At 46.6% G+C, this 27,149-nt stretch overlaps 1 protein-coding gene across 1 annotated transcript; it reads left to right on the top strand.

The window, feature by feature from the left end:
* The first annotated feature begins 9,285 nt into the window (after positions 1-9,285).
* On the top strand, positions 9,286-21,994 carry F2rl1 (F2R like trypsin receptor 1). Its single transcript, XM_052742838.1, has 2 exons — positions 9,286-9,463; positions 19,566-21,994. Exons 1-2 carry the CDS (start codon positions 9,382-9,384, stop codon positions 20,669-20,671), a joined length of 1,188 nt encoding a protein of 395 aa, XP_052598798.1. The 5' UTR covers positions 9,286-9,381; the 3' UTR covers positions 20,672-21,994.
* Positions 21,995-27,149: the final 5,155 nt, after the last annotated feature.

The raw sequence follows: 27,149 nt of genomic DNA on the forward strand, positions 1-27,149 counted from the left end.
GGGTCTTTGGAAGATTCAGAACAGGTGGATGGTGCCGGTCCATCTTAGAGATGACAAAACTGGTACCCAGAATGATGAAATTACCCTACCATGACCAGACAACTAATAAATGACAGGGCAAAGATTCAACCCAGGGCTGTGGTAACCATTTTCCAGGTCCTGCCTCCTTACCGCAGGGTCCTTTCTAGAGGGAGGCAGCTTTTCTGATTGCAAGAGGCAGGGAAATTTAGCCAGGAAGAGAATAGGGCCTAAGGAAAGATCAAGAGGCCAAGTAACTCAAGGGAGATCTCAAATCTCACCCTGAAGGCTGGGGGTGGGGTGGGGATGTAGCTCAGTTGATAAGAGTCCTTGCCTAACCTGCACAAAGAGCCGGGTTAAATCCCCAGCACCATGTGATCCCGGTGTGGAGGGGTTCGATTGTACTCCTAACACTTGGGAAGAGGAAGCATGAGGATCAGGAGTCAAGGTCCTCCTTGATTACGTTATAAACTAGAGGTCAGACTGGGCTACATAGACCTTGTCTCAAAAAAAAATAAAATAAAAATAAAAAATAAACAACAACAACAAAAGCAGCCAATGTCCTTAACCACTGAGCCATCTCTCCAGCCCTCTGGCAGATCTTTTTTTTTTTTTTTTTTGGTTTTTCAAGACAGGGTTTCTCTGTGTAGCTTTGCGCCTTTCCTGGAACTCACTCTGTAGACCAGGCTGGCCTCGAACTCACAGAGATCCACCTGGCTCTGCCTCCCTAGTGCTGGGATTAAAGGCGTGCGCCACCACCGCCTGGCCCTCTGGCAGACCTTAAAGATGATGCTGTAACCCCTGAGGGATTGCAGAGGCTGACTAGGAGTTACAGGCAGACTTACTTAAAACCAGAATAATATTTAAGATTCTCTCTCTCTCTCTCTCTCTCTCTCTCTCTCTCTCTCTCTCTCTCTCTTTCTCTCTCTCTCTCTCTTTCTCTCTCTCCTTCTTTCTTCCTTCCTTTTCTTTTTTTGAAGCATAAATGTTTCCTTTCTTTTTTTCTTCCTTCCTTCCTCCCTCCCTCCCCCTCTCTTTCTTTCCTTCCTTCCTTATTCCTTTCTTTCTTTCTTTCTCTCTCTCTCTTTCTTTCTTTCTTTCTTTCTTTCTTTCTTTCTTTCTTTCTTTCTTTCTTTCTTTCCTCTCTTTCTTTCTGACAGGTTCTCAGGTAGCCCAGGCTGACCTCTAGCTTGCCATGGAGCTGAGGACGACCTCGAAGTCCTAATTCTCCTGCCTGTCCCTCCCCAGTGTTAGAATTACTAACTGGGTGGGTGTGCCACCCTCAGTCCGTTTATGTGGTGCTGAGGTTCACACTCAAGGCTTCCCGTATGATAGGCAAGCGCTCTACCAACTGAGCTACATCCCACGCCTCTATTTGCCTGTTTGAAACAGGGGCACCACTGTGTAGGTCTGGCTGTCCTGGACTTACAGTGCTCCTGTCTCTGCCTCCCAGATACAGAGATTACAGGCTTGTCCCACCATGCCTGGGTCCTTAAGGTTAGCTTTGGTTTGATCTTATGCTGTGATTAGTCCCAGCGATAATGGCAACGCCTTGCATTTTTGTAGTGCTCTCTCATAGTTTCCAAAGAACTTCTGGGCATACTTTGTCCTGTTGCCACTACTCCCGAACATGTTAGAACTAGAAAGACAGAGACGGGGGTGGGGTGGGGTGGGGGAGTGGAAGGGTAGGGGGGTGGAATGCAGGGGCAAGAGGGATGATGCAGGGGTAGGAGGGGGGTATTGAGGCCCAGCATTCTCAGCATCTGATCCCTGTTGTGCGACCCATAAGTACCCAGGACTCAGGGGTGCCTGGCCCGACTCTAGCTCCAGAGGTCCATGCACCACAGAAAGCAATTCTGTTAACTAAAGATTCATATGTCAGGTCTGTAACTATTTACACACTTTAGTTTATCTCTTTAGAAAAGATTTCCAGCCAGTGTGGCTGGTGCCAATGCCGCCACTCCAAAGGCAGAGTTGGGAAGACCACTCCGCGGCATATCAAGCTCCAGGCCACTCCGCCACTCCGGCTAAGAAACAAAACGAAACGGTGGTGAAGGTGTGAGAGGAGGCTCCTACCCACCGTTTATAGTCTTTAAGTGAAACCATTGCTTCTGGAGGACCACACGTACAAGAAAAGGAAACACTTCTTCTATCTCTGAGAATCTGAGGAAGGGGCTATGTAGTGTGTGTGGTGTAGTGTAGAGGTTGTGTCTGTGGTCACTGCCAGGCTGTAAAGAGGGCAACTGTATGCTGTGTAAATATTTCGATATTAAAATGCCCCCCCCCCTTGTCCAAAGAGGCTGTTCTGAATGATGTTACAATTAGGTTTCTCTGAAATGAAGCTAATGGCATCACCCTTGAGAGTTATGCTGTGTGAACCTGAGTCCCTCCTGACTCAGAACTTCTAGAACCAAGTACCGGAGCCAAGCTCATCCTTGGTCTCACCCTGCTTTATGAGCCAGGCTCTGCCCTCACTGCGTGCTGGATGTTCACAAGAAGGCTTCGCTAGGAAGACAGGCAGGCCAAGATAGGGGCCTGGATAGCTCAACAATGTCTAGCTGCATGCCTGAGGCAGAGAACCCGCTAGGGACCTCAGCGGCTCCAGTCTGGCACTGGAGGCCTGGAGGTCAGCGGCACTGAGTTCTTGTGGAAAGGCTGAAGAAGCTGGAGTCTGAGGTCACTGGAAGACGGTAGACACAGCAAAAGAAGCACTTGCTTAGAAAGCAGGGAAAGCAGGCCTGCACACTCTTCCTATTCTTCATCAAGCCTTTTTTAAAAATCTGGGCAGCAGTTTGGAATTTTCTGACTACATCTATCCATCCCAGTCCTGTTCTCTGTAGAAATAAGCCACCCCGCACCACACAGGAGCACCTCACCAGTTTTAGACAGCTCTTAATCTAGCCAAATTGGTGGCAGGGACTAAGGACTGCAGATCCACCACTGATGACTTGGAAGTCATCAGGAGCATCCTATGCTCCTCACTCCAACAAGCACTTGTTTCAGTAAGTAGTCCTTGGTCCAGATGTTGCCAACTGACTCCTTGAGGCAAGAGCCCGTTCTGCTCTGCACAGCATGATCAAACTTTTCCCAGAGGGTGAGATTTCCATCACAGCTGTATCTTCCATGATGTCATGATTGACTCTGTTCCCACATGTCTCCTGTCAAAAGTCCTGGCCCAAGTTTGAAGGTCTCCAAACTGTTTTCCTTAAAAGTTATTTTCTCCAGGAGGGTTGGTGAGGTGGCTGAGCAGGTAAAGGAGCTTGCTTCCAAGCCAGACTGCCTGAGTTCTATCTCTCTGGGATCCATATGGTGGAAGGAAAGAACCAACTCCCCCAAATTTTATTTTGATCTCTAAATGAATGCCATGACACAATTCAGCATCAAATGTGCGCACACATATATGTGCACACACTTAATAAATAAATGCAAGAAATATATATATATATATATATATTCATTCCACTTTGTTTGTGTGGCAGAAAAAAAATCTAACCTTAAAAAAAATTCAAGAGCCGGGCAGCAGTGGTGCATGCCTTTAATCCCAGCACTCGAGAGGCAGGGCCAGGCAGATCTCTGTGACTTGAGGCCAGCCTGGTCTGCAGAGCGAGATCCAGGATAGGCACCAAAACTACACAGAGAAACCCTGTCTTGAAAAAAACCAAAAAGAAAAAAAAAATCAAGAAAACTGGGGCTAGAGAGATGCCTCAAAAGTTAAGAACACTTGTTGCTATTTCAGAGGATACAGGTTTGGTTCCCAGCACCCACATAGTGGCTCACAATGTCTGTAACTCAAGTTTCAGGGGATCCTTCGTCCTTTTCTGACCTCAGTGGGCACCTGGAAAGTATGCAGTGCACAGACATATATACGGGCAAAACATTCAAACACATTCAATAAAATAAACATAATTTTTTAAAGCTGGATGTAGTGGCGCACGCCCTTAATCCAAACACTCGGGAGGCAGAGGCAGGCAGATCTCCGTGAGTTTGAAGTCAGCCAGGTCTACAGAGCAAGTTCCAGGACAGCCAAGGCTATACAGAGAAACCCTGTCTCAAAAAACAGCAACAACAACAACAAAAAAAATTTTTTTAAATGAAACCCAAAGATCATAAGTCTTGACAATAGTTGGCCACCAGTGCTGGAAATAATTATCATGGGAGATTATTTCTTTGGGTCAGTTTAGTCTTTGCCTGTCATCCAGATGTCTCAGCCTTGTTGTACACAAGTCAAGAGACGTTAAGTGAAGGAGGCACTTCAGCTTCTAAGTACCCCTCCAGCTCTAATGACCCGTGTGTCCAAGAAAGCCAACACCTAGAGAGATGGCTGAGAGGTATCTGAGAGAAAGGCACGCTAAGCAGGAGGTATTGAGTACAGGGGAATGGGAGGAGGCGTACCTGACCTGGAAACCAGTGGGGGAAAGAAATAATAGAAGACAAGGCCCAACACTGTGTGTGTGCAAATCGAGGAAGAGGCAGCATAGGTATACCGGTGAAGTTTTGTGTTCTGTAAGGAAGGAAGTGGGGAACACTTTAATTCTTCCAGGAAGGAAGTGAACTCTTTTGGTGGCCATTTCAACAGATTTACTCTAACTGCTATTCTGAGGGAAGAAGGGTGCATGTGCACAGTTACAGCTGAAAGGAAGGCGTCCAGCCACCAGGCTATGGAATCATATACGCAGAAGGTAGCCACCACTTGGGCCAGGCTGTTATTTTGGATACAAATTCAAGTAGAATTGCTGATAGATCAGATATGAAACATAAAGGGGTCAGAGACAAAGCAAGATGCTTCGATCTGAAGAACCAGAGGGATGGAGGTGTAATTTGAAGTGATGGAAGACTGTACAAGGAAAAGTGAGGTGTGAAGCATACAACAGCAGTCTAGTCTGAGACTTATGTGCGATAGGCCTATAGACATACCCAAGAAATGCTAGAAGAATGGTTTATGCCCATAGTGGAGACATCTAGGGCAGAATAAGAAATCTGGAGTTAATGTATAGACAGTACTTAAAACCACAGGACTGGATGAATCAACCGAGGACTGAATACACATTTTGGAAAGTAATTCAAAGATGAACCCAAGGTCACTCCGCTGTAGAGAGGTCAGCAGTATGATTAGGCACCAGCAGAGAAACAACTCTGAACTGCCAGTGAGGATAATCAAGAACAGATTGGGCCTGGGGAGGTCAGTTGTATTGTTTCTATAGTTAGGCTGAGGATTAGGAGCCTGAGAAGAGACTGTATCATGTAGAAGTCATTGCTAGCCTTGCCCAGAGTGTGTGCTCAATGGAGAGCTTTTCCTCTAGCTATACCTGACCGGCTCCCACAAGTTCAGGGAGTTCATCTCTCCCGGAAAAGTCATGTGTGTTTGACAAAGAAATGCAGGATTCTGTTTCATTTCGTGCCTTTTCTCTCTTCAAGTTTTAGGGAGTGGGAAAAAGCCAGGAAGTCCCCTATTTCTGACAGCTAGGCAGTCAGGAGTTAGCTATGACCACCTGTTCCTTCGTGTTTCACAGATTCATACAATACTTCAAGCCTTTCCGGACAAATGAATCATCAGTTCTTAAAACAACAACAACAACAACAACAAAAAAAAAACAACCAAAAAACCCCATGACCTCAAAATTTGAGAAAAACATCTGCAAACTGACTTCTATGAAGGTAGTTTATTCTGGCTGCTGTGAGAAAGCACCCTTCCTTCCTTCCTTCCTTCCTTCCTTCCTTCCTTCCTTCCTTCCTTCCTTCCTTCCTTCCTTCCTCCCTTCCTTCCTTCTTCCCTCCCTCCCTGCCTCCCTCCCTCCCTCCCTCCCTCTCTCTTTCTTTCTTTTTTTCTTTCTTATGGTGGTAGTACTGGGGATGAAATCCAGGGGCTCGAGTATACTAGGCAAGCTCTTTAAAGCTCTTTACCCCTGAGCTACACCCCTAGACCAATAAACCATGTTCTTGAGATTATTAACTAATAGCATAGTTCACTAAAACCATTTCTTGGAAATTTTGGTGATTCAGACTCGGTTCCTGAACAATGTCAGTGAATCTTGAAGTGGCAGAGGCCCCCAAGTGGTTCTCTGAAGAGAGGCGGATTTCTCACTGAAGACAATCACCAAACAGCAGCTCTCTTCTGTGCTGGGTTCACCAGGTGCTCACACACACTTCACTGGCATTTACCAAACTGAATCCTCACAGTCACCGTACAAGAAAGGGCCATTATCATACCCAAATAGCAGATGCAATCGTGATCATTACAGGTGGGTAACTGGATGTTGGGAAAGGCTGAAGGGACATCAGAGATGAGTTGGGTATCTCTCTTCAGGAGTGGTCTGGTCCCTTTCAGAACAGGGCTCTGTTAAATATGCTTAGCACTGTCCAAACTGGGGTGGTTTAGGTCAGGGAAGGGGTGCTGTAAATGACCATGCTGAGATACCAGCATACATCAGGACAGCTAACGGACACCCCAGGGTATGGGCTTCCTTGAGCAAAGACGTATGGTCCTATGTTCCATCCCAGACTCAGATAATCAACCCTCCAGAGAAGGGACTTGGACCCTCCCAGAGGACTCTCTTTGTTGCGAAGTAGTTCCTGGAGTCATCATTGCCCACTTCAGAATCATGCAGGGTCATGCATGTACATACATACGTACATGTACACACACACACACACACACATACACACACACACACACACACACACACACACACACACACACAAATGTAAAAAGAAGATATTAAAACACTGACTTGTGGCTTTACTTTCCTGGTTTTGTTTGTTTGTTTGATTTTGTTTCCAAAAGGGTTTCTCTGTGTAGCCCTATCTGTCCTGGAACTCACTCTGTAGACCAGGTTGGCCTCGAACTCAGAGATCTGCCTGCCTCTGCCTCCTGAATGCTGGGATTAAAGGTGTGCGCCACCACTGCCTGGCCACTTTCCCCTGTTGATTGACGTGAGGGACATTTAGAATAGACTCTGCTGGTTTTAGAAGTCAGTTTTCTGGAGTCACACCCGAAGCTGTGGTACAGGAGGTGTAGCAGACCTCCTGAGAGAAAGGAAAGAGAAAGTCGTTTTTATTCTACATATATCAGAACCACGGTTTTTCCCTTAGGTGAGCCTTTAAACGAGACAAAATGTTAATCCCATTTAACAAAGAGGAATCAAAACATGAAGTGAATTATTTATCCAAGGTCACAGAGGTGGGAATGTAGAGAGGAGCCAGACTCTACCCAAGGGCCACACACATGAAGCTAAGTTCCATTCACACTCCCTAAAGACCTTTCTTGAGACACAGCCATCAGAGACCCATCAGAGACAGTCCATTAAAGAGAATTGTCTCATCCCTTGGGCTGCTTTCTCTGGTCACCCCGTCTCATGTGTTAGGAATGTTTTACCTGTCCATTTCTCTCATCCAGAGAGGAAGCATTCTATTTTCATGGCCTGTTCTGGGCTATTTGCTTTTCTTCCTTCTATTTCTACATTTGTGTGAGCCTTCTGCAGGGGCAGAAGGAACAGGCAGAAGACTACCCGTCCACGGAGTATGTCGAGGAAGCGTGACCCAGGCCCTTCATCAGATAGAAACTCCGTTCTACACTCTTAGAGGACTATGGTGGTAACGGATTGGTTTATGGCTGTGCAGATATTAACTGTCGTTAGTGACTGCCTCACTCAAGGCTCCTGAGAGGATATGTGAAATCAGTCTGATCCTTCACTCTGGCGTGGAACCCCTTTGCAACATGCCAGGTGGATTCCTCAAACAAGGACATATGGCTAACTCTGGCCTTTCTGCTAACAGTGTGGTAATCTCAGAGAGCTGTCCAGGGCTGCAGCCGGTTCTTTCTACCCTCCTCTGAGCATCTTGATCCTTCTAGTATCTTCTCTGTTATTTGAACCGCAGTTTAAATGAAAAAAAAAAAAAAAAAAACCAGTAAGCTTTGATGTATTCTAACTTTTATTTTCCATTTGTTTTGAGATAGGGTTCCGCTAAGCCCAGCCGGCCTTCAACCCTTTATGCTCCTGCCTCCGTCTCCGGAGTGCTGAGAGTAGAGGTGTGCGCCTCCACACCTAGCTTTTGTTCTACTATTTAAAGAGTAAATTGAAAGCAGTGCATCACTAACATGACGAAGGCACCTGCCTCCAATACCTCTCCCATCCTTGTGTGTGTCCTTGTGGTGGGGAACCAACCCTGGTCCTTGGACATGCTAAGCATGTGCTCTGCTGTTGAGCTGCATCCTCAAACCCATATTTCTATATTTTTTTGGATTATGGGATCACAGTGAGGAAGAGACCCTGTTGGAATTAGGTATCGAGAATCATCTGTGAAAAACATGGCAGTCATCGACTTGAGCCTGAATGTGAAGAACAGTTACAAACGGTGCTTATGAACTGTGTAACTTGAGGCAACAAACTTTCAAAGATCCGTTTCCCGTTCTGTAAAATGGGAAGATAGATGGAGTGGGCATACAGGGTGCTGTGGGCATTAGACAAGCTAGCATTACTGAACCAAGTGCAGGTTTCATCCCATCCACATTCCACGCTCTAGCTCACCCATCCAGGTTTGCTCAAGGACACTGGTCAACAGGTGAGCTGAAAACCTAGTTCTAGAGCACCGAGTCCTGCCTACCCCTTTGGATGATGTCCACAGCAGTCTGCCTTGTCCCTGCTCAGCCAAAAACTCACTGTCAGCTGCGCCGGTGGCACAGGCTGTCAATGAGGAGGTTGAGGCAGGAGAATAGCCACAAGTTCCAGGTCAGGTGGGTGAGGGAGAGGGAGAAGGCTTTCGCAAAAAGCCGAACCAAGAATCAACAAAACAACCAACAACTAACAAAAGACCCTTGCACTTCGGGTCCCGCACTGCCCATTACACCACGAAGCCTTCCACACCAATTACTAAAGACACAGGCAGGGCGCTTCGACTTTCTAACATTCACAAGGGGTGAGCGAGGATGACCTCACCGTTTCTCTGAAGTAATTAAAGGTTAAAGGTAGTTTTGGACGTCGCCCAGGCTCTGAGAACCCTGGGTCCCAACCTTCCTGTCATTTGCATTCCAATGTAGCCACCTCACCGGTTCAGCCCCACCCGCAGGCGACTCTGGCAGCCAAGTGGACGCGGGCCAGCACAGCGGAGCAGCGGGCAGGCGCTGCGGGGCCAGGTGGCTCGGGGTGGGGCTTGCGGAAAAGGCTGGGAGGGGCGTGGCCTCCTGGGGGGCGTGGCCTCCCGCAGGTGCGTCCAGAGGCTCGGGTTTCACTGAAACGAATCCCGGCCAGGGAAATAACAGCGCCGCTCGGGTTAGGGCAAAGGGACCCGGTCCTCCGAGTGGGGCTCTGAGTTTCGAACCAGTGGTGGCCGATTCCCCGTCCGCCCGACGTCCGGGCTGCTGCGAGGATGCGAGGTCTGAGCGTGGCGGGGCTCCTGGGAGGCGTCATCCTGCTGGCGACCTCGGTCTCCTGCAACCGGACCTCCCAAGGTGAGAACCCTGCCCAGGGAGGGCTCCAGCGGCGGAGGAACGCTCCCGGTTCGTGGTGGAAGCGGGGCAGGCGCGCACTTCTCCGCGCATCCCTAGACTCTCTCTCAGTGGCTTTGTGTGTGGGTGTGGGTCCCTGACCAATCAGGTGGGACACCCGGGAAGTTCCCCCCCGCCAAGGACGTGCTAGAGACAATCATGGTCTGGGCACTTCCAATTTCTACCTGTCGGTGTGGTTCGGGGAGGCAAGGAAGGAGCGCCCGCGTCTTTGGGGTGCCCTGAAGACGCAGGCTCCCTTCCCTCGGGTCGTTTCTTTGCAAACACTGAGTCATGAAGAGCTTTTCACGCATCCTGTGAACTACCTCCGGTCTGGTCCTACTGGGTTACAGCCAGTTGATGGCACAAGGCCAGGAGGAGTGAGTGGTGAGCCCGCGCCCTGGAAAGTTCCCACCTCGCGTTTTGCGCTCTCGCCCAACCCATTGAACCCTTTCTTTAGGGGTCGCACCACCGCGTTCAAGACCCACCCGTGGCCGCAGTTCCTGGCAACGCGGTGGATGCGTCGGGTGTGGAACTCAGAAGGTTTGGCTGTCACGTGGTGGTAGAAGGGGAACTTTCAGGACCCCCATATTCGGCCAGGTGACGTTCTGGCTTACAGACTTCGAGACCTTCCCGCCACCCGGAGCACACACTGGCAGCCACCCAGGTCTCGCGCTGAGGCTGCCCTAGGAACAGAACTGTAAGAGAGCGGTCCGGGGCGGTGCTTCGGTGCCACCTTGCGCCGGGCCGCCGGGTTGGGCGGGTGCTGCTGCTCCAGGTGAGCTCGAACTGGCGCCTCTAGAAGCCAGGGAGGCCACTGTAGTCTGTGGGGTGGGGTGGGGTAGGGTAGGTGTGTTTACAGCCGGCGGGAGGGCTACTGTGATGCAAAACCAGACCTGGCGTTTTCATTTCCCCAGCTAAACTTGCTGGTGTCCTGTAAAAGGTCATTTCTCGCTTTTAACCCTCTTGGAAAGACGTGGAAGAGCGTCTAACCCCTCTCCGTTTGACTGTCATTTAAAGTTAGAAATTTAAAATTCAGGGACAAAAGGTTAGTGTGTGCAAATTTTTAAAAAAGTGGTTGGAACTGATTAAATACTTTTATGATTCGCACAGAATAGGAAACATACCCTGATTATTTGGCTCCCTTTGTTTAAGTGAGGAGGTTGGGAAGGGAGAGGTTCCTGGCGTATACTGTGAACTTGATTTAACAATTAAAAAAAAAAAAAATCAGGTTACTTGTTAACCCAAGCTACTTAATATCCCACCTTGGTTTTTCTCTATGCATACTTACACTCCATAGCCGGTAACTTTCCTAAAGAGTCTGGTAACAGAGACTTTACATACAGGGAGTTTTTCTCCCAATTAAAATTAATTTTGGTTACGGACACGGGTCACCTTGAAAGCGTTTCCTGCAAGTTAATGGACGTCTTTGCTCATGCCGCTCTGGTCCGGTCTTTCTGTGTGCTCTTTTATTTGTTAAAGAGCAGATTGGATGTGATTTTTCTCCATCTCCAAAAGATTGTTTCAGGGAAGGGGTCTCGACCTAAAATAACCCCATTTTTGCAGGCGGGGGGAGGGGCACTGAATTGACAACGATGCTTTTAAGTCAACTTCTCTCCAATACAGTCACTATTACTATCGCCTCCCCCTCTTCCATCTCCACATTTATTTTTTGATTTCTTATCCTGCTGGGCTTTGCACTAACTAGGGCCTGAGACACTTCCCATGAGGCCTTCAGTCCATTTCAGTTTTACTGACTGGTTCTTTTCTGTTTGTTGTTTATTGTTTTTGTTGTTGTTGTTTGTGGGTTTTGTTTTGTACCCCTTTCTTCTTTCTCTTTCTTTGAGTTATGCTTACTGTGCATCATTGGCTGGCCTGGAATTCTCTGTGTTGACCACATTGGCCTTGAACTTGCAGCAATTCTCCTGTCTCTGCCTCCTGAGTAATGAGATTACATGCACCACAATGCCCAGACAACATTTTTTTTTTTTAGTTTAATTTTTTAAAAAAATTCCGTGCATTGGTGATTGGTGTTTTTCATGTCTTTGTGAGGGTGTCGGATGTACTGGAACTGGAGTTACAGACAGTTGTGAACGGCCGGTGAGTGCTGGGAATTGAACCCAGGTCCTCTGGAAGAGCAGCCAGTGCTCTTAACTACTGAGCCGTCTCTCCAGCTTCTGACAACATTCTTTTTTTTCAATTATAAGAGTCATATGTGGTCACTGTAGAGGAAAACTAGAAAGAGGAGAAATTTAACAAAAATCATCCTAAACATGGGTACTTAAAATAACCACTACCAACATTTTGATTTATATCTTTCCTATGCTTTTGTACATGTGAAATACATAAAATACACATTCCCCCAATATAGAAAGTCTTGTACAAGTATGGGGTTTTATTATTCAAGGTCAGTAACACCTTTTTGAATGGCTTTAAAACATGGGCATATGCACACACACCCCACCCACCCACTCCCATTTATTAAGTACTAAACCTAGGGCCTCCTGTGTATTAATTAGCAAAGCACTTTGCCACTGAGCTAAAACCGCAGCCCTAATTTTGCAATTTATTTTGAGGCAAAGTCTCCTTAAATTGTCCAAACTCTCCCTGAATCCACTAGGTAACCCAGGCAGGCCTCGAACTTTGGATTCTAGTTCCTCATCCTGAGTAGCTGCGATTGTAGACCAGCACGGGCAAGCCTGGCTGCATCTTTCTAAATCTGTGTTTTTGTGAACAGACCCATGGGATGTCTCCCAAGCCTTGTCGTAGAAAGAGCTGTGTGATGAAGGTGGAGCTGGGACTTTGGGTTGGTCTCCTTTGCTTTCCTGTGTTACTAATTAACCTTGGAAGCTCATGTCTCTCGAAGTCTGTATTTGACTTTCTTATGGTTTTATTATCTGGGCAAATGTTGAGGAAAACAGTTTATCCTGGGGTGCGGGGGGAACAGTTTGCAAAGTTTGCTAAAAGTGTACCTAGGGAGGGATGCTCTGCAACTAAATCTTTTCCTTTTCAGCCTGTGTACTCAAGAGTTGGTAGCAAAAGAACTCTGGGGTGAGGAGCTTGGGAAAGGGCCAAAGCATCGCCACCATGTCCACTGCGAGCTGAAGTCCTTTAAGCAACAGAAGGACCATCCTGCAACAACTGTCCTGTGGTTTATTTGTGTTTCGATAATAAATCTATTTGTGGTCAGGAGACAGACTTCTGTCCATTCTTTCGTAGGAGAGTTATAGCTCTCATAAACCATTGAACTAGTCCCCTTTTGATACCCAGATGATCATTTTTGTTAGACCATGGTAAACAATGGTGCGGCAAATGTTCTCCACAGCAGAGTCAGTGTGAGACAGGTCCCTGAAGTAAATCACAGCTCACAAGACAAGCACATTTTAACTTCTGATACGTTTGCCAAATGACTTTCAAAAAGGTTGTATCAGTTTGCATTCTGGGCAGCGGAAAACCTAAAACAGGAAGGTGAAAGTGTGACCCTTCCCCAGCCATTCCACTTCAAGGAGACAGACATTTTTTATAGCGTGGTGAGTTTCCTAGATTTAAGATTTTGCAAATAAATATACATTAGAATCTTATTATGCAGATGAGAACGTATTGTTTTATCAGTTTTTTGTTTGTTTGTTTTCAGTTGACAGTGTATTTCCTGCAGGGAGGTGAGTGTCTACTCTTTTTTTTTTTTTTTTTGGTTTTTCGAGACAGGGTTTCTCTGTGTAGCTTTGCGCTTCTCCTGGAACTCACTTGGTAGCCCAGGCTGGCCTCGAACTCATAGAGATCCGCCTGGCTCTGCCTCCCTAGTGCTGGGATTAGAGGCGTGTGCCACCACCGCCCGGCCGTGAGTGTCTACTCTTAGGGCTAGAGATATGGTGAATTAGGAACGAAGCTGATTACAGGCCTGTTTCCTGTTTGTCCATCTTAGGGGCCAGGTGTTGCCTTGAGCAGTGGTGGGTGTATGTTTTCATAGGCTTGGCAGGAACTGTTGATTGTAGCCCTAGAAATAAGTCTGTCCTCAGAGCCAGGTACACAGTAGGTGGCCACACTTCCTGTTCATTGCCAGTCTCTGCTCAGTTCTGAAACACCGAGCCTGGTTGACAGCTAGACTCTGGGATACCAGCGTAGAATACAGAATGGGCAGAGGCCATGCCTCAGGGACCTTTGAACAGTGTCACAGAATGGCTTAATGTGAACAGCTGCTATGTTTTTTGTTGTTGTTGCTATAAGATCTTGCTGTGTAGCCCAGACCTGCCTGGAACTCATGATCTCCTGTCTCAGACTCTTTAGTGCTAAGTTGAAAGGTGGGACTCCCAGCTCTATTTGTGTGTGTGGTGGGAGTTGGGGAGACAGTCTGGAAATCAAGCCTTGCCCATGCTAGGTGAACACCTCACCACTGAGGTGCATCCCCAGCCCTTAGCACGGCATTTCTAGGTTGGATTTTGGGATAATCTAAGAATGCTCTGCCTTCTCCTCCTCTCCTCCTCCTATGGCGTTTTCTTCCTCGTGCCCCTCTTTTTATTTTTCTAGATAGTATTTACTTTTAGCCTAAGCCGTATTTTTTTTGTTATAATATCTTTCCTTGTTCCTCTTTTCTCTTTATTTTAGCATTCTTATTTAATGTGTGTTTGGGTCTCTTTTTTTTTTTTTTTTTTTTTGGTTTTTTGAGACAGGGTTTCTCTGTGTAGCTTTGGAGCCTGTCCTGGATCTCACTCTGTAGCCCAGGCTGGCCTCGAACTCACAGAGATCCGCCTGGCTCTGCCTCCCGAGTGCTGGGATTAAAGGCGTGCGCCACCACCGCCCGGCGGGTCTCTTTTTACATGAACTTCACTGACTTATTTATTACACATTTGGTTCCATGAGACCGTTTAACCCTTAGGCAGTAGGCCCTCAGTAGTGAACCCACTCAATGCCAGCAATTACTAATCCTCGGCTAGATGTGTTTCATCTCTGCCCTTGCCACTTTCCAGCCCGTCTCTTTGTGCTACTTCTAATAACTTTACTAGGTTCTCTATGCCAGACAATTTGCATGATACACAATTAGCCCGTCTAAAGAGAGTTCAGTGGCTTTTGGTATACTCACAGACTTGTGACGATCACTGCAACTATTCTGAGCACATTTGATTACTGGCAAGAAGCAGCTTGCCAAGCGCTGGCACGAGAAGCACGCATTACCATGTCTGGCTTCAGTACCTCATCTTTCTATTCATTGTTAAATACCATTCCATTGTGTGGACAGTCCTCATTTGGTTTATCAGTTTTTGTGTTGATGGACATTTGGGTTGTTTCTATTTAGGGCTACTATGAATAATGCTGCTTTGAGTGTCCTGCACAAGTTTTTGTGTGGACATGTTTTCCTTTTTCTTGGGTATTGTCATGGTTGATCTTCTTTGTCGGCATGGCCAGATTAGAATCACCACAGAAACACACCTCTGGGTGTGTCTATGAGGGTGTTTTCAGAACAGTACAGTTGAGGAGGGAAGATCTGGAGCCCCAGCCTGAAAAAAACAGGAGGAGTGGGCTGGAGAGGTGGCTCAGGGGTTAAGAGCACTGCCTGTTCTTCCAAAGGTCCTGAGTTCAATTCCCAGCAACCACATCTGTAATGAGATCTGGTGCCCTCTTGCATACATGAGGGCAGAACACTGTATATATAATAAATAAATAAAAAGAAAATAAAAACACACAGGAGAAGCAAGCAGAGCGCAGCGTTGACCCCTTCTGCTCATTTCCTGTAGATGAAATGTGACGGCCTGCCTCACATTCCTGCTGTGGGCCAAAATAAACACCTCCTCCTCCCTTAGTTAAATGCTGTCAATTCTAGCAACAAGAAAACTACAACTTGTGAGGACATAGCCAGAGCTGGCAACCTGCAGCCTGGAAGAGGGCCCTCACCAGAACCTAACCATGCTGGGAGTCCCATTGCTGATTGCCATACACAACTGTGAGGAATACATATGTTGGGTATAAGCCTCTCTGTCTCTGTCTCTCTGTGTGTGTGTGTGTGTGTGTGTGTGTGTGTGTGTGTGTGTGTGTGTGTGTGTGTGTGTGTGTGTGTACATGCCATGGTACACGGGGAGATCAGCAGACAACTTGTGGGACTTGTTCCTCTCAACCATGTGCCTTCTGGGGTTGGGAGTCAAGTAGGCAGGCGTGGCACCAAACGCCTTTAGCTCACTCAGCCATCTTGCTGCCCCTAGTTGCTCATTCCTTATCTCTTGGGTTGCATCTGCCCAGGCGTACTCTGACCCTGATGAGGTCAGCATCCATCCACTCCAGCAAGGTTTCTTCAGAGTGTCTAATCACCTCTTGTTGTGACCCTCATAGCGATAAACAGGCCATGGTTAGGCTCAGAGCCTCTCCCTTTTAGAGAATATTGTGTAACTTCCTCTGGGAACTGAAGAAAATCTGAGAACTCTAAAGTCTCAGCCACTGCCCACAGAAGCAGCTCCGGGTAACTCACTGTGGTGCTTTGAAGGAGAATGTCCCCCCTAGGCTCAGATATCTGAAAAGCTGATCCCCAGTTGGTGGCGCTGTTTGGGGAGGTGTGTGAAGTATGAGGATGCTGGAGGAAGCCTGTCCCTCGGGGCAGGCTTTGTGATTAAAAGTCTCTGCGGCTTTCAGTGTTCCTTCTCTGCTTCCTGCTTGTGTTTGAAGATGTGAGCTCTGAGCTTCCGGTTCCTGTCCCCATACCTGTAGCTTGCAGCCATGCCTCCCCACCGGGATGCTTTCGTATCCCTAAATACACTTTTTCTTTTGTAAGTTGCCTTGGTCAAGGTATTTTATCACAGCAACACAAAAGTAACATTACACCCATTGAATCAGCGCCCGGTGGGCTGTTTCTGGCCTAGATGCCTTCATAGATGAATGGAGTCCCCGGAGCTACTTACAGGGTCCATCTGTGCTATGCACCACCCTCTGGACAGCTGTGGAAGATTTGCAAGATTCTTTTACACCTCTGAATGGCTTGCAGAACGTGTTGACATTAATACAGGTGACTGTGAATTAGTGAAGGAGGAGCTCATGTTAAAGAAGGTGACTTTTAATATGGTAAATTAAAAATTTTAGATATTCTGTTTGAGAAAATATGTGTGTGTGGAGTCCATGTAGTTGATCTCTATGGGTTCCAACATGTAGTATCAGTTAGGGGGTGGTGGGGCATAGTGAGCAAAACTATGGATTCTAGTAATGAGCTAACTAAGGCTAAAGTGTAATCTCCTTACGTAACTGCTTAATTCTGGGACGTTTACCCAGCTTACTGATTTGTGCCTTAGTGTCTATTGATAAAATGAGGATGTAATAGTCTGGTTTGTTGTGAATGTGATACAGTTCCATGCGTACAGTGCAGATAGCAATACCAGACCCACCATGAGTTAGTGCTCACCTGTATGATGGCCGCCATGTTCCCGTAATTCTTTGTGGTTCTATGTGTGGCCTTTGGGCACTCAGTGTTCCAGTCCAAGGTCCTGTAGAGATAGGTAGAGGAGCCGTGGCTCTGAAGAGGAGAGGTCTGGAATGAAAGTAGTTGAGGGAGAGACCGTCCATACCATCTCCAGCTTCTGGGTGGGTGCTGCCGCTCCTGGTGTCCCTTGGCTTGTTCCATGACTTTTTTTTTCCAGTCTTTGCTTCCGTTTCTCTCCTGAACTTCCTCCTGACTTTTTTTATTTTTTATTCTTTGAAACAGGGTTTCTCTGTAACAGACCTGGCTCTCCTGGAACTCGCTTTGTAGACCAGGCTGGCCTTGAACTCACAGAGATCCGCCTGCCTCTGCCTCCTGAGAGCTGGGATTAAAGGCATGTGCCATCACCGCCTCCCAGTCTTTTTTTTTTTTTTTAAAGTTTTTTATTTTATGTGTATTGGTATTTTTGACTGCATGTATGTCTGTGTGAGGGTGTTGAGTCCCCTGGAACCGGAGCCACAGACAGTTGTGAGCTGCCATGTAGGTGTTGGGAACTGAACCCAAGTCCTCTAGAAGAGCAGCCCGGTGCTCCCAACCTCTGAGCCATCTCTTCAGCCCCATCCTTCATAAAAGACCATTGTCATTGGATTGAGGGCCTGACTGGATAATCCAGGATGATGTTCTGAAAATTGTTCACTAGGGCAGCAAAGCTCCTTGTCTACGGGGCATTAGGACATGAACTTCCTTTAGGGCACAGGGCACCTTCATTTTTCCACAGTAAATGAAAATGAACTGTGGGTCTCTGTGACTTGCAACGCTCCTCCACTCCCCTTCACTGATAGTCCTACCTACAGAAACCTTCTCAAGTGAACAGTGCTGGAGAACCTGAGCCTGGAGCTGGCCGAGCATCTGACAGTAGCTGAGCACACAGGAAATTAGGAGAAGTCAGGAGAAGTCTACTATCTTCCTCGGCCCATGAACAGTGCACAGGTGTTCCCTCATGGTAGGGGACTCAGGCTCCTCATTAAAGTTCTTTAGTGCCTTCGCCTCCTCCTTCAGGTCCACGAGGGCATGCAGGTTGGGGCAAGATGAAGAATGGATATGCCAGCCATTGTTGGTGGGTTTGGTTCTGTTTTGCTTTGCTTTCCATGGGAGCTCACTCTGCCACCCAGGCTGGTCTCCAATTCCTAAGCTAAAACAATCCATCCACTTAAGGTTTCTAAGTAGTGAGACTACGGGCATGTGTTCCCACACCCAGGCTTATCTGTGGTTCTGAATGATCAAGTCATAATATGGGGGAAGCACCCTGAGTTAAGCTTGCTGTTACATGCTGGAAAGCTAGAACACACTTGTGTCATCGGTACAGTGATACTAAAAGACTTGTCTGCCAACTGAGCTCCGTGGGAGGGTGTTTATATAAAGGCAGCATAGAGGTGGGAAATACCTACCCATTATAGTAGTGTATTTCTTGTGGGTGGACAAGGGGATGCCCCCATGGTCCTGGAATCTCCCTAGGCTGGTCTCTGGGATAGGGCATGACTGACAGCCAGGCTGGATTCTGGCTTAAGGCCAGAGTAGGGTAGATGGACACTATAAAATGAGAACAGAGGCAGCTGGCTGTAATTGGAGTTTTCCTATCCCAACCACCCAGAGACTTTTATTAATTGTAAATGTTTGGCCGATAGATCAGGCTTATTACTAACTAGCTCTTGCAACTTAACCCATTCCTATTAATTCATGTACTGCCCCGAGGCTAGTGGCTTTTGCCTCTATCCCATTTTGTGTGTCCAACTCATTCTCTGTCTTGCTGGCAACTCTCTGAATCTGCCCTTTCCCCTCCCAGAATTCTCCTAGTCTGTCTCTGGTACTCAAACTCATCCTGCCCAGCTATCTGCCAATCAGCTTCTTATTAGCAAATGAGAGTAATAGATATTCATAGTGTAGAAAAGGATTGTTCCACGGCAGCTGGCAGCAAGGCAGGGCTTCTGTCTTACACATTACAACAGTGGTTCTCAACCTGTGGGTCCCGATCCCTTCAGGGGTTGAACGACTTTCACAGGGATCACATATCAGATACCCTGCATATCAGATATTGACATTATGATTCCTAACAGTAGCAAAATTACTGTTATGAAGTAGCAATGAAAATTTTATGGTTGGGAGTCACCACAACGTGAAGAACTGTATTAAAGGGTTGCAGCATTGGGAAGGTTCAGAACTACTGAACCGGAGACTCTGGAAGAGTTACCACATAATTGTAGACTGATTTTTTTTTAAACTAACCATCAAAGACTGCTGATGGATGTGTGGCTAAATAACAGAACTAATGAGTGTAGCTATTTTTAAAGAATAAATTGAAAAACTGCCAGCCTTAAGATTCCCAGAAGTCAGTGTTCAACATGCAACCCCAAACTTGCACAGTTTGGAAAAAAAAAAAAAAGTCTCATCTCTGGGCCTGAAGATGTAGCTTAGTGGTAGAATACTTGCCTAGCATGCATAAGAATTAGAATTCAACTGCTGGCAACCCACCCTGCCCAGTACCATCACTCAAAGAAAATAGTATTTGCAATCCTCTAATAGCATCTGTGTGTGTTCGTCTGAAATTGTCATTTAAGCAAAGCAGCCTTGTTGTTGGACCATTTGCCTAGGTAACAACTCTGTTCTGCCTTCTTTGTACAGGAACCCACGGTAAAGGAAGAAGTCTCATTGGCCGAGTGGCCACTCCCCCTCCGGTCTCTGGGAAAGGGGTTACAGTAGAACCGGGCTTCTCCATTGATGAGTTCTCTACATCTGTCCTCACCGGGAAGCTGACCACTGTCTTTCTTCCGGTCATCTACACTATTGTATTTGTGATTGGTTTGCCCAGCAATGGCATGGCCCTCTGGGTCTTCCTTTTCCGGACAAAGAAAAAGCACCCTGCTGTGATTTACATGGCCAATCTGGCCTTGGCAGACCTTCTCTCCGTCATCTGGTTCCCCCTGAAGATTGCCTACCACCTCCACGGCAACAACTGGATGTATGGGGATGCGCTTTGCAAGGTGCTTATCGGCTTCTTCTACGGCAACATGTACTGCTCCATCCTCTTCATGACCTGCCTCAGTGTGCAGAGGTACTGGGTGATCGTAAACCCCATGGGACACCCCAGGAAGAAAGCAAATGTTGCCATTGGTGTCTCCCTGGCAATCTGGGTTCTGATTTTTCTGGTCACCATCCCCTTGTATGTCATGAAGCAGACCATCTACATTCCAGCCTTGAACATCACCACCTGTCACGATGTGCTGCCGGAGGAGGTGTTGGTGGGGGACATGTTCAATTACTTCCTCTCTCTGGCCATCGGAGTCTTTCTGTTCCCAGCCTTACTTACTGCATCTGCCTACGTACTCATGATCAAAACGCTTCGTTCTTCTGCCATGGATGAGCACTCCGAGAAGAAAAGGCAAAGGGCGATCAGACTCATTGTCACCGTCCTAGCCATGTACTTCATCTGCTTTACTCCCAGCAATCTTCTGCTGGTTGTGCATTATTTCCTCATTAAAAACCGGGGCCAGAGCCACGTCTATGCCCTCTACCTTGTCGCCCTCTGCCTGTCGACCCTCAACAGCTGCATCGACCCCTTTGTCTATTACTTTGTTTCCCAAGATTTCAGGGATCACGCCAAAAACGCACTCCTCTGTCGAAGCGTCCGCACCGTGAACCGCATGCAAGTATCCCTCACCTCCAACAAGTTCTCCAGGAAATCCAGCTCTTACTCTTCAAGTTCAACCAGTGTTAAAACTTCCTACTGAGCGGTACCTGAGGATGTCAAGCCTGCTATATTGTGTGTGCGAGGGGTGGGGATGCAAAGACATGGGGCTGTCATTTTCTAACCAAGCTGGTCTCAGCACTGATCACAAGCATGGGCGTCAGTATCAGAATTCTGCTCTGATGTCCCCGAGACTGAATGAACTGAGAAACACATATTTTGTGGAAGTGATGAAAGAAGAAGGCAGAAATCCAGTGCTTGCAAAAGCTACACCTGGCAAGAAGACTAAGTTTCTAGCTGAAACAATTTCTTCTGCATCTGGGCTTCATCACAGCTTTGTCAGAACCCAAGGCCCTCGTAAGCTTCAGTCTAGTTGATTGACTTTTCGGATGAGATGAGGAGACCAGCTGTGAATGAAGTTCCTGTCCGGAATTCTAACCTGCAACAGTGAGCTTTCATTGGACAGTAGAATCCAAATGCCAGTGGTTACATTCTTGCACCATTTCATCAGAACCCCTGGGGATCTTGTTCAGTGTGCAGACCCCTCAGCTTCAATAACCAGAGCTCTGCTTATGGGGCAGCCGCTCTACAAACCTCAGTGATGTCTACATGCACAGAACCATGGAGCGGAACACTACTGCCGCCCACCAGGACAGTAATGTTTGAAAAGAAATACCAATAGCAATGTTTTGGGCCTCCTTATGGTCATTTTTATGAAATTTGCCTATTGGTTTATTGGGATTTTCGGTTCCTTTATTACTCCCTTGTAGTTTTGTATGTCTGTTAGTCAAGAAAAAGAGAATGAGGATCTTAAACCTGTAAATATAAATTTTGTATAATTTTTTTTTTTTACTTACATCAGTGTGGGTAATGGAGTGTTTTGCCAACTGCAAATAACATTTACCACTTAGTGGCTTTTTTTTATTTTTAAGTTACTTTTTTAAACTGTAGTGTGCAAACTTAAGACATTTACATGATAATGGATCATTAGAGTGTCAGTTCCCCTACCATCATATTCCCTCCCCCACACCTCCCTCTCCCTCATGTGCGCCCCCTCCCACGGTATTTCCCTCCCTCCCCCACCAAATAGCGCCCTGTCTGCTTTCAGGTACCATTTAGTATTTTTTAAAAACTGTTGTTGGAATATTTATTGTCAGTTTTGTTCAACTGTTATCAAATATGGAATTAAAGTCTGCACATCTGTTTGGAAAAGAGCACAAACAAGATACTACAGCTGTTGCAGAGGTTCATGACTCCAGACCCACTTTATAGACGGACTGTATTTGTGGCTTTAAAAATCCCTTTGGTGTATGACTGGTTTATAAACAATACATGGACTTTTTTTAAAAAAAAAAAAAAAAAAAAACAACTTCCTTCAGCTTGTGTGTTTATTTGTGTGAAGGAAGGAGAAGAAGGGAAAATCCTGCCTCACACACACAGAAATATCTTTTCTTTTTACGATTGTTTTTGTTCTTTTGAGATAGGATTTCTCTGTGTAGCCCTGGCTGTCCTAGAATTCACTCTGTAGACCAGGCCACCTGCCTCTGCCTCCTAAGTGCTGGGATTAAAGGCCACCACTGCCCACTATTTTTTTGAACTCATGGCAGTCTTCCTGTTTCAGCCTCCCAAATTCTGGGGTTACAGGAGTGAGCCATCATGTCTGGTTTATGCTTATTATCCTTGTCTTACTCACTGTTCTATTGCTGTGAAGAAACATCATGACCACAGAGACTTTTTTGTTTTTGTTTTTTTGGGTTTTTTTGTTTGTTTGTTTGTTTTTTTGGTTTTCCGAGACAGGGTTTCTCTGTGTAGCTTTGCGCCTTTCCTGGAACTCGCTTTGGAGACCAGGCTGGGCTGGTCTCAAACTCACAGAGATTCGCCTGCCTCTGCCTCCCGAGTGTTGGGATTAAAGGCGTGTGCCACCACTGCCCGGCAAATAAATCTAAGCCTTGCCACGTGGCTCGTGGCTTACCGGTATCTTTTTTTTTTTTTTTTCCCCACAGTGACTTTTATAAAAGAAAGCGTTTGACTGGGGGCTTGTTTAGAGTTGCAGAGTGTCAGTCCATTATCATCATGGCAGAGAGCGTGCATAGAGCTGGAACAGTAGCTGAGAGCCACATCCTGATCCTCGAGGGAGGAGAGAGAGCTAACTGGGCCTGTCATGGGCTTTTGAAACCTCAAAGCTACCCCCAGTGATATACACTGCCTCCAATAAGGCCACACCTACTCCAACTAGACCATACCTCCTAATCCTCAAATAATGCCACACCTTCGTGACTATTCAAATATATGAAAAAATTACAAATCAGTAGTTTATATTAAAAAAAAAAAAAGAAAAGAATACAGTGAAAAATAACCCTTCCCAACCATCCACATCAGACCCCAATTACTCTGTGTACACTTTGGAAAGTTCTAGCTCAGTCGGTAGAGCATGAGACTCTTAATCTCAGGGTCGTGGGTTCAGGCCCCACGTTGGGTGCCAAATGTAGATGTAACCAACGGTCTTATTAAATAAGAAACACAGAGCCGATTCAGAGAAGAAAGCCAAGAGGTCAGAGCAAAGAGTCTCACCCTTCCTGATTCAGGGATCCTCTTCAGCCAAGAGAGCTCTCCGAAAAAGGGGACCTACTTCCTGTGTGTGTCTTTATATAGACTAGCTGTTCTGCCTTCTCATTGGTTGTAAACCCAAACATGTGACTGCCTCGTCACTGCCTGAATGTACCGCCCTCCAGGTCCTTAAAGGCGTGCGCCACCGCCACCATGCACTTGCTATGGCTCTAATAGCTCTGACCCCCAGACAACTTTATTTATTAACATACAATTAAAATCACATTTCAGTACAAGTAAAATACCACCACAATGGACAAGCATGTGTATTCTACCCATATTTACATTTGAGTAGTACTACTTACTAGTAGTATTTGTGCATACATGGCCTCAGAATTCTGTGGCTTAACCAAGCACTTATTAACATGCAGTTTCTGAAGTCATGAATCCTCCTGAACTGTTGGTCTTCACGAGTCTACCTTGGTGTTGTGTGGTGGAGGCTGGCTGAGATCCTGGATGGTAATGATGTCAACTGTAGACATCTCTGAGGCCTGGGACGCAGCACCAGTGGAGTTTCTCCGGAGGGCTGGAAGGGAACTCCCATTCCTCTCCGTGTGCCTCTCCATGGGGCCGCGTGAGCGATCTTACGAAGGCAGGCTTCCCCCAAAACAAGTGACCCAGAAAAACAAGAGTGAAGCTGTAAAACCTGGCTTCAGAAGTCACACACCGTCACTTCCACCATATGCTACCTGTTCACACAGACTAGCTACGATTCTGCACAGGCTGAGACTTTCAAGTAGCACAAGTAAGCAGCCCAAGGGAGCAGTTGGGAGGCTGGCTTCCACACTGTATGAGAACATACCTCAGACATTATCGCCACCTCAGCTATTTGCAGACTTGCCCCATTGCTTTAAATGGCCAAATCTACTGCAGACACACACAGATGCAATCTACAGAACTCCATATAAACAGTCCCTACATATCTGTATCTTGAGTGCTCATTCATTTGATATTCTATTTTTATTTATTTATTTGTTTGTTTATTTTCATTTTTTCGAGACAGGGTTTCTCTGTGTAGCTTTGGAGCCTGTCCTGGAACTCGCTCTGTAGACCAGACTGGCCTCAAACTCACAGAGATCTGCCTGGCTCTGCCTCCCAAGTGCTGGGACTAAAGGCGTGCGCCACCACTGCCCAGCAGAAGGTTCTCTGCCGTTCTTCTGTGAAGGATATGGAGATAATTGCAGCACTCTAGCTGGCCCCTGAGAGTCCACTTTAGCCCAGGGCCCTGGCCAGTTTGCCTTCAGACCAGGGCTTAATGCTCAGCATTAGGTTAAGTCTCTCACTCAGCTTTCCCTTGCAGCCTGGGGCAAGAGACTTTGTCTGTAAAAAGTTTAACTGTAGCTTCTATGAGGCTTTAGGCAGACTAACTAATTAGCTAACCCTGGGAAAGCAGTTTTAGCTAGTCTTGTGCTTGGAACTCTTTCAGAAGCCACCAGGGAACCTGAAGGGAGGGGACTTTGTCTATTTCCTACTGTTGTGGGGTATCCACCAGAGAAGTTTGCTCGGACATGGGTTCAAGCCAATAGAAAGTCTTTATTAGCTGGCTGATGACTATACTGGATGTTCAGGATCCCAGTGAAGCCCCAAGACTTTCTCAGGATGAGCTTCTAAGCACAAAATCCATATCTTGGGTTGACATACTTCAGTTAAGAAGAGCAGTTAGCCAGAAACAGAACTACAGAAGCTCAAAAGCAAAGTTAGTACATTTAGAGACATTCCCAGAACTATGGACTTCAATGGATTAGGTCTTTGCTTTCATTTTTGGCAGGTGGTGCTGTGTATGTGCTGAGCTTTACAGCCTGAATGACATTTCCATCATGGAGTCAGTTGCGTTCAGGTCTGGGGCCCTGTTACATTCTCCACTTGTCTTAGTGAGTCAAATAGTGGATTCATCCTGTTTTGGTTTAAGATGCGGGACCTCTCCTGTTAATCTAATCAGAACGAGAATTAAAGGATTAGCCAGTGCTGACAGCATAGTAGTTAGGGGGGCGGGATCAAGAGAACAGAGGCTGGCATCAATTATTTCTCCAGCCATGGCAAGATGTTCTCTAATTACCCCTGACCAATTAGCACAGGAACAACGGGTTTTTCCCAAAGCCATACATAGTTTTCTTTATCTCACGAGAAGTCTAAGCCTCTCCACTTTTGTGGACCATTTCTGCAAGAGAATCTGTTGTTTTAATTCAGAAACAGAAACTTTTAATTCCTCTAGGTCCTGGTCAACCTGTCTACTTGGTTTGGAAAGCCTCAGAAGAGGCACATTTAGTCAAATCATTAGTACATGTCCACCAAGTAGTCTCAGAGGCCCAGTAATATTTTTGTTATCCATATGAATTAACCCATGAGGCAGAGTAGCAGGCATCAGAATAACGGGAAGTGTCTAGGCTAAAAGTTTTGGATGTTAGGCAAGTTTTAGCCTCTTATTGGTCCTCTAACATTCATTTGGGCTGCCCCCAGTCACGGTGAGTTTTGTCAGCCAATGGAGTGATAGTCTGGTTAGCTAGTTCCTATCCCTTTGTAGTACAGGGGTGGGCTGTCAAAGTACAACCAGCAATGCTGGGTGACTTTTGGCTGGAAATGATCTACTCTATCCCCTGGGTCCCCTTCTGTGGCATACAGTCTGTTTTCCCAGGTTTTTCCTGTTTCCCCAAGGCCAGAACCTTCTAAAGAAAAATTTCAGAACGCCCCAGTTATTTTTGCAGTGGAAGTTCCCTTGTTTCTGGCAACCAGGGGGTCCAGCTGCAGGGCATGCATAGAATTGTGAGCTCTGTATTCCTATCTCAAAGGATAAACTCCCATATCGTTCCTTTTCTCCATACAATCAGACACTTCGAGAGGGCATCAGCAAGTCAAGGTCAACATGGATGTGTGTTGCCGGTCTGTAGTCACACTAGCTCACACCTTCCCTGTGTCTGTCTGTCTTAGTTCCCAGATCCAGGCCTAAGGGCGGTGGGGGCGGGACCATGACCCTGTATTCATACCCATAGTGCAGAACACAAGAGTCAAGAGGAGGCAGAGGGGCAGAGAGTAGAAGGACCCTGAGCCCAATGAAACCTTAACTTCGATGGGTCCATAGTCCCGAGACAGTCCATTTGTCAGTGGCACATGTGGCTTCCGTTTTCTTGACCTGGGTGTGGTGGATCCATGCTGTAATGCCAACTATCATCATCACCATAGGAGTGGAGAGAATAACCTTGTAGGGTTCTTTTCTGGTTAGATTCATCACCGTGTGGCTACTCGCTTGACCTAGACTTAGATGCTATCGCTGGACTGGAAGAAGGGGAACCTGGTGGTGGACTCAGAGGTGGGCTGGATCTGTCAGATAGTTTAATGAAGAGCCTGTATGGAGAACTGGACGGCTAGTAATGACTTGAGAAAGGAATGGTAGAGAGTTCTGCCAACTGATGGTCTCTGAGCCTGGGAAGCGGTGGTGGTGGACTCTTCCAAACATAATCTCCTGGAGGTAGGTGAATCCCTCCCTTCATGGGGTGCAGTGGGCCAAAGCAAGGTAAAGGAGGGAAGCCTATCCCTCCTTTGCTGGGCTCTAAGGAGAGTTTTGTTAGAGTTTCTTTTAATGTCCTGTTTATTCTTTCTACTTGTCCAGAACTTTGAGGTCTATATGCACAACAGAGTTTTCAATTTATACCTAAAGCTTTGACTGTTTATTGAGAGGTTTGGGCTATGAAAGCCAGGCCATTGTCAGACTCCATTGCTAGGGGAAGTTCAAATCAGGAGGCCAGTTCCTGGAGGAGCTTTTTAGCTACTATATGAGCAGTTTCAGTCTGGATGGGGAATGCTTCTACTCATAGATATATAGATATCTATAAAAACTAGCAAGTGTTTTATCTTCCCCCAGCAGGCCGGATCTTGGTGAAGTCAGTTTTCCCAGAGTTCACTGGGCTGTTGGTCTCATT

The sequence above is a fragment of the Peromyscus californicus genome, unplaced genomic scaffold, assembly GCF_007827085.1.
Source record: "Peromyscus californicus insignis strain IS unplaced genomic scaffold, ASM782708v3 Scaffold_18__1_contigs__length_77618521, whole genome shotgun sequence".
Classification (NCBI taxonomy): domain Eukaryota; kingdom Metazoa; phylum Chordata; class Mammalia; order Rodentia; family Cricetidae; genus Peromyscus; species Peromyscus californicus.

Coding starts and splice junctions, on each gene's coding strand:
- F2rl1 (XM_052742838.1), top strand. CDS start 9,382: ATGCGAGGTCTGAGCGTGGCGGGGCTCCTGGGAGGCGTCATCCTGCTG. Junction 9,464..19,565: donor CTGCAACCGGACCTCCCAAG/GTGAGAACCCTG, acceptor TTCTTTGTACAG/GAACCCACGGTAAAGGAAGA.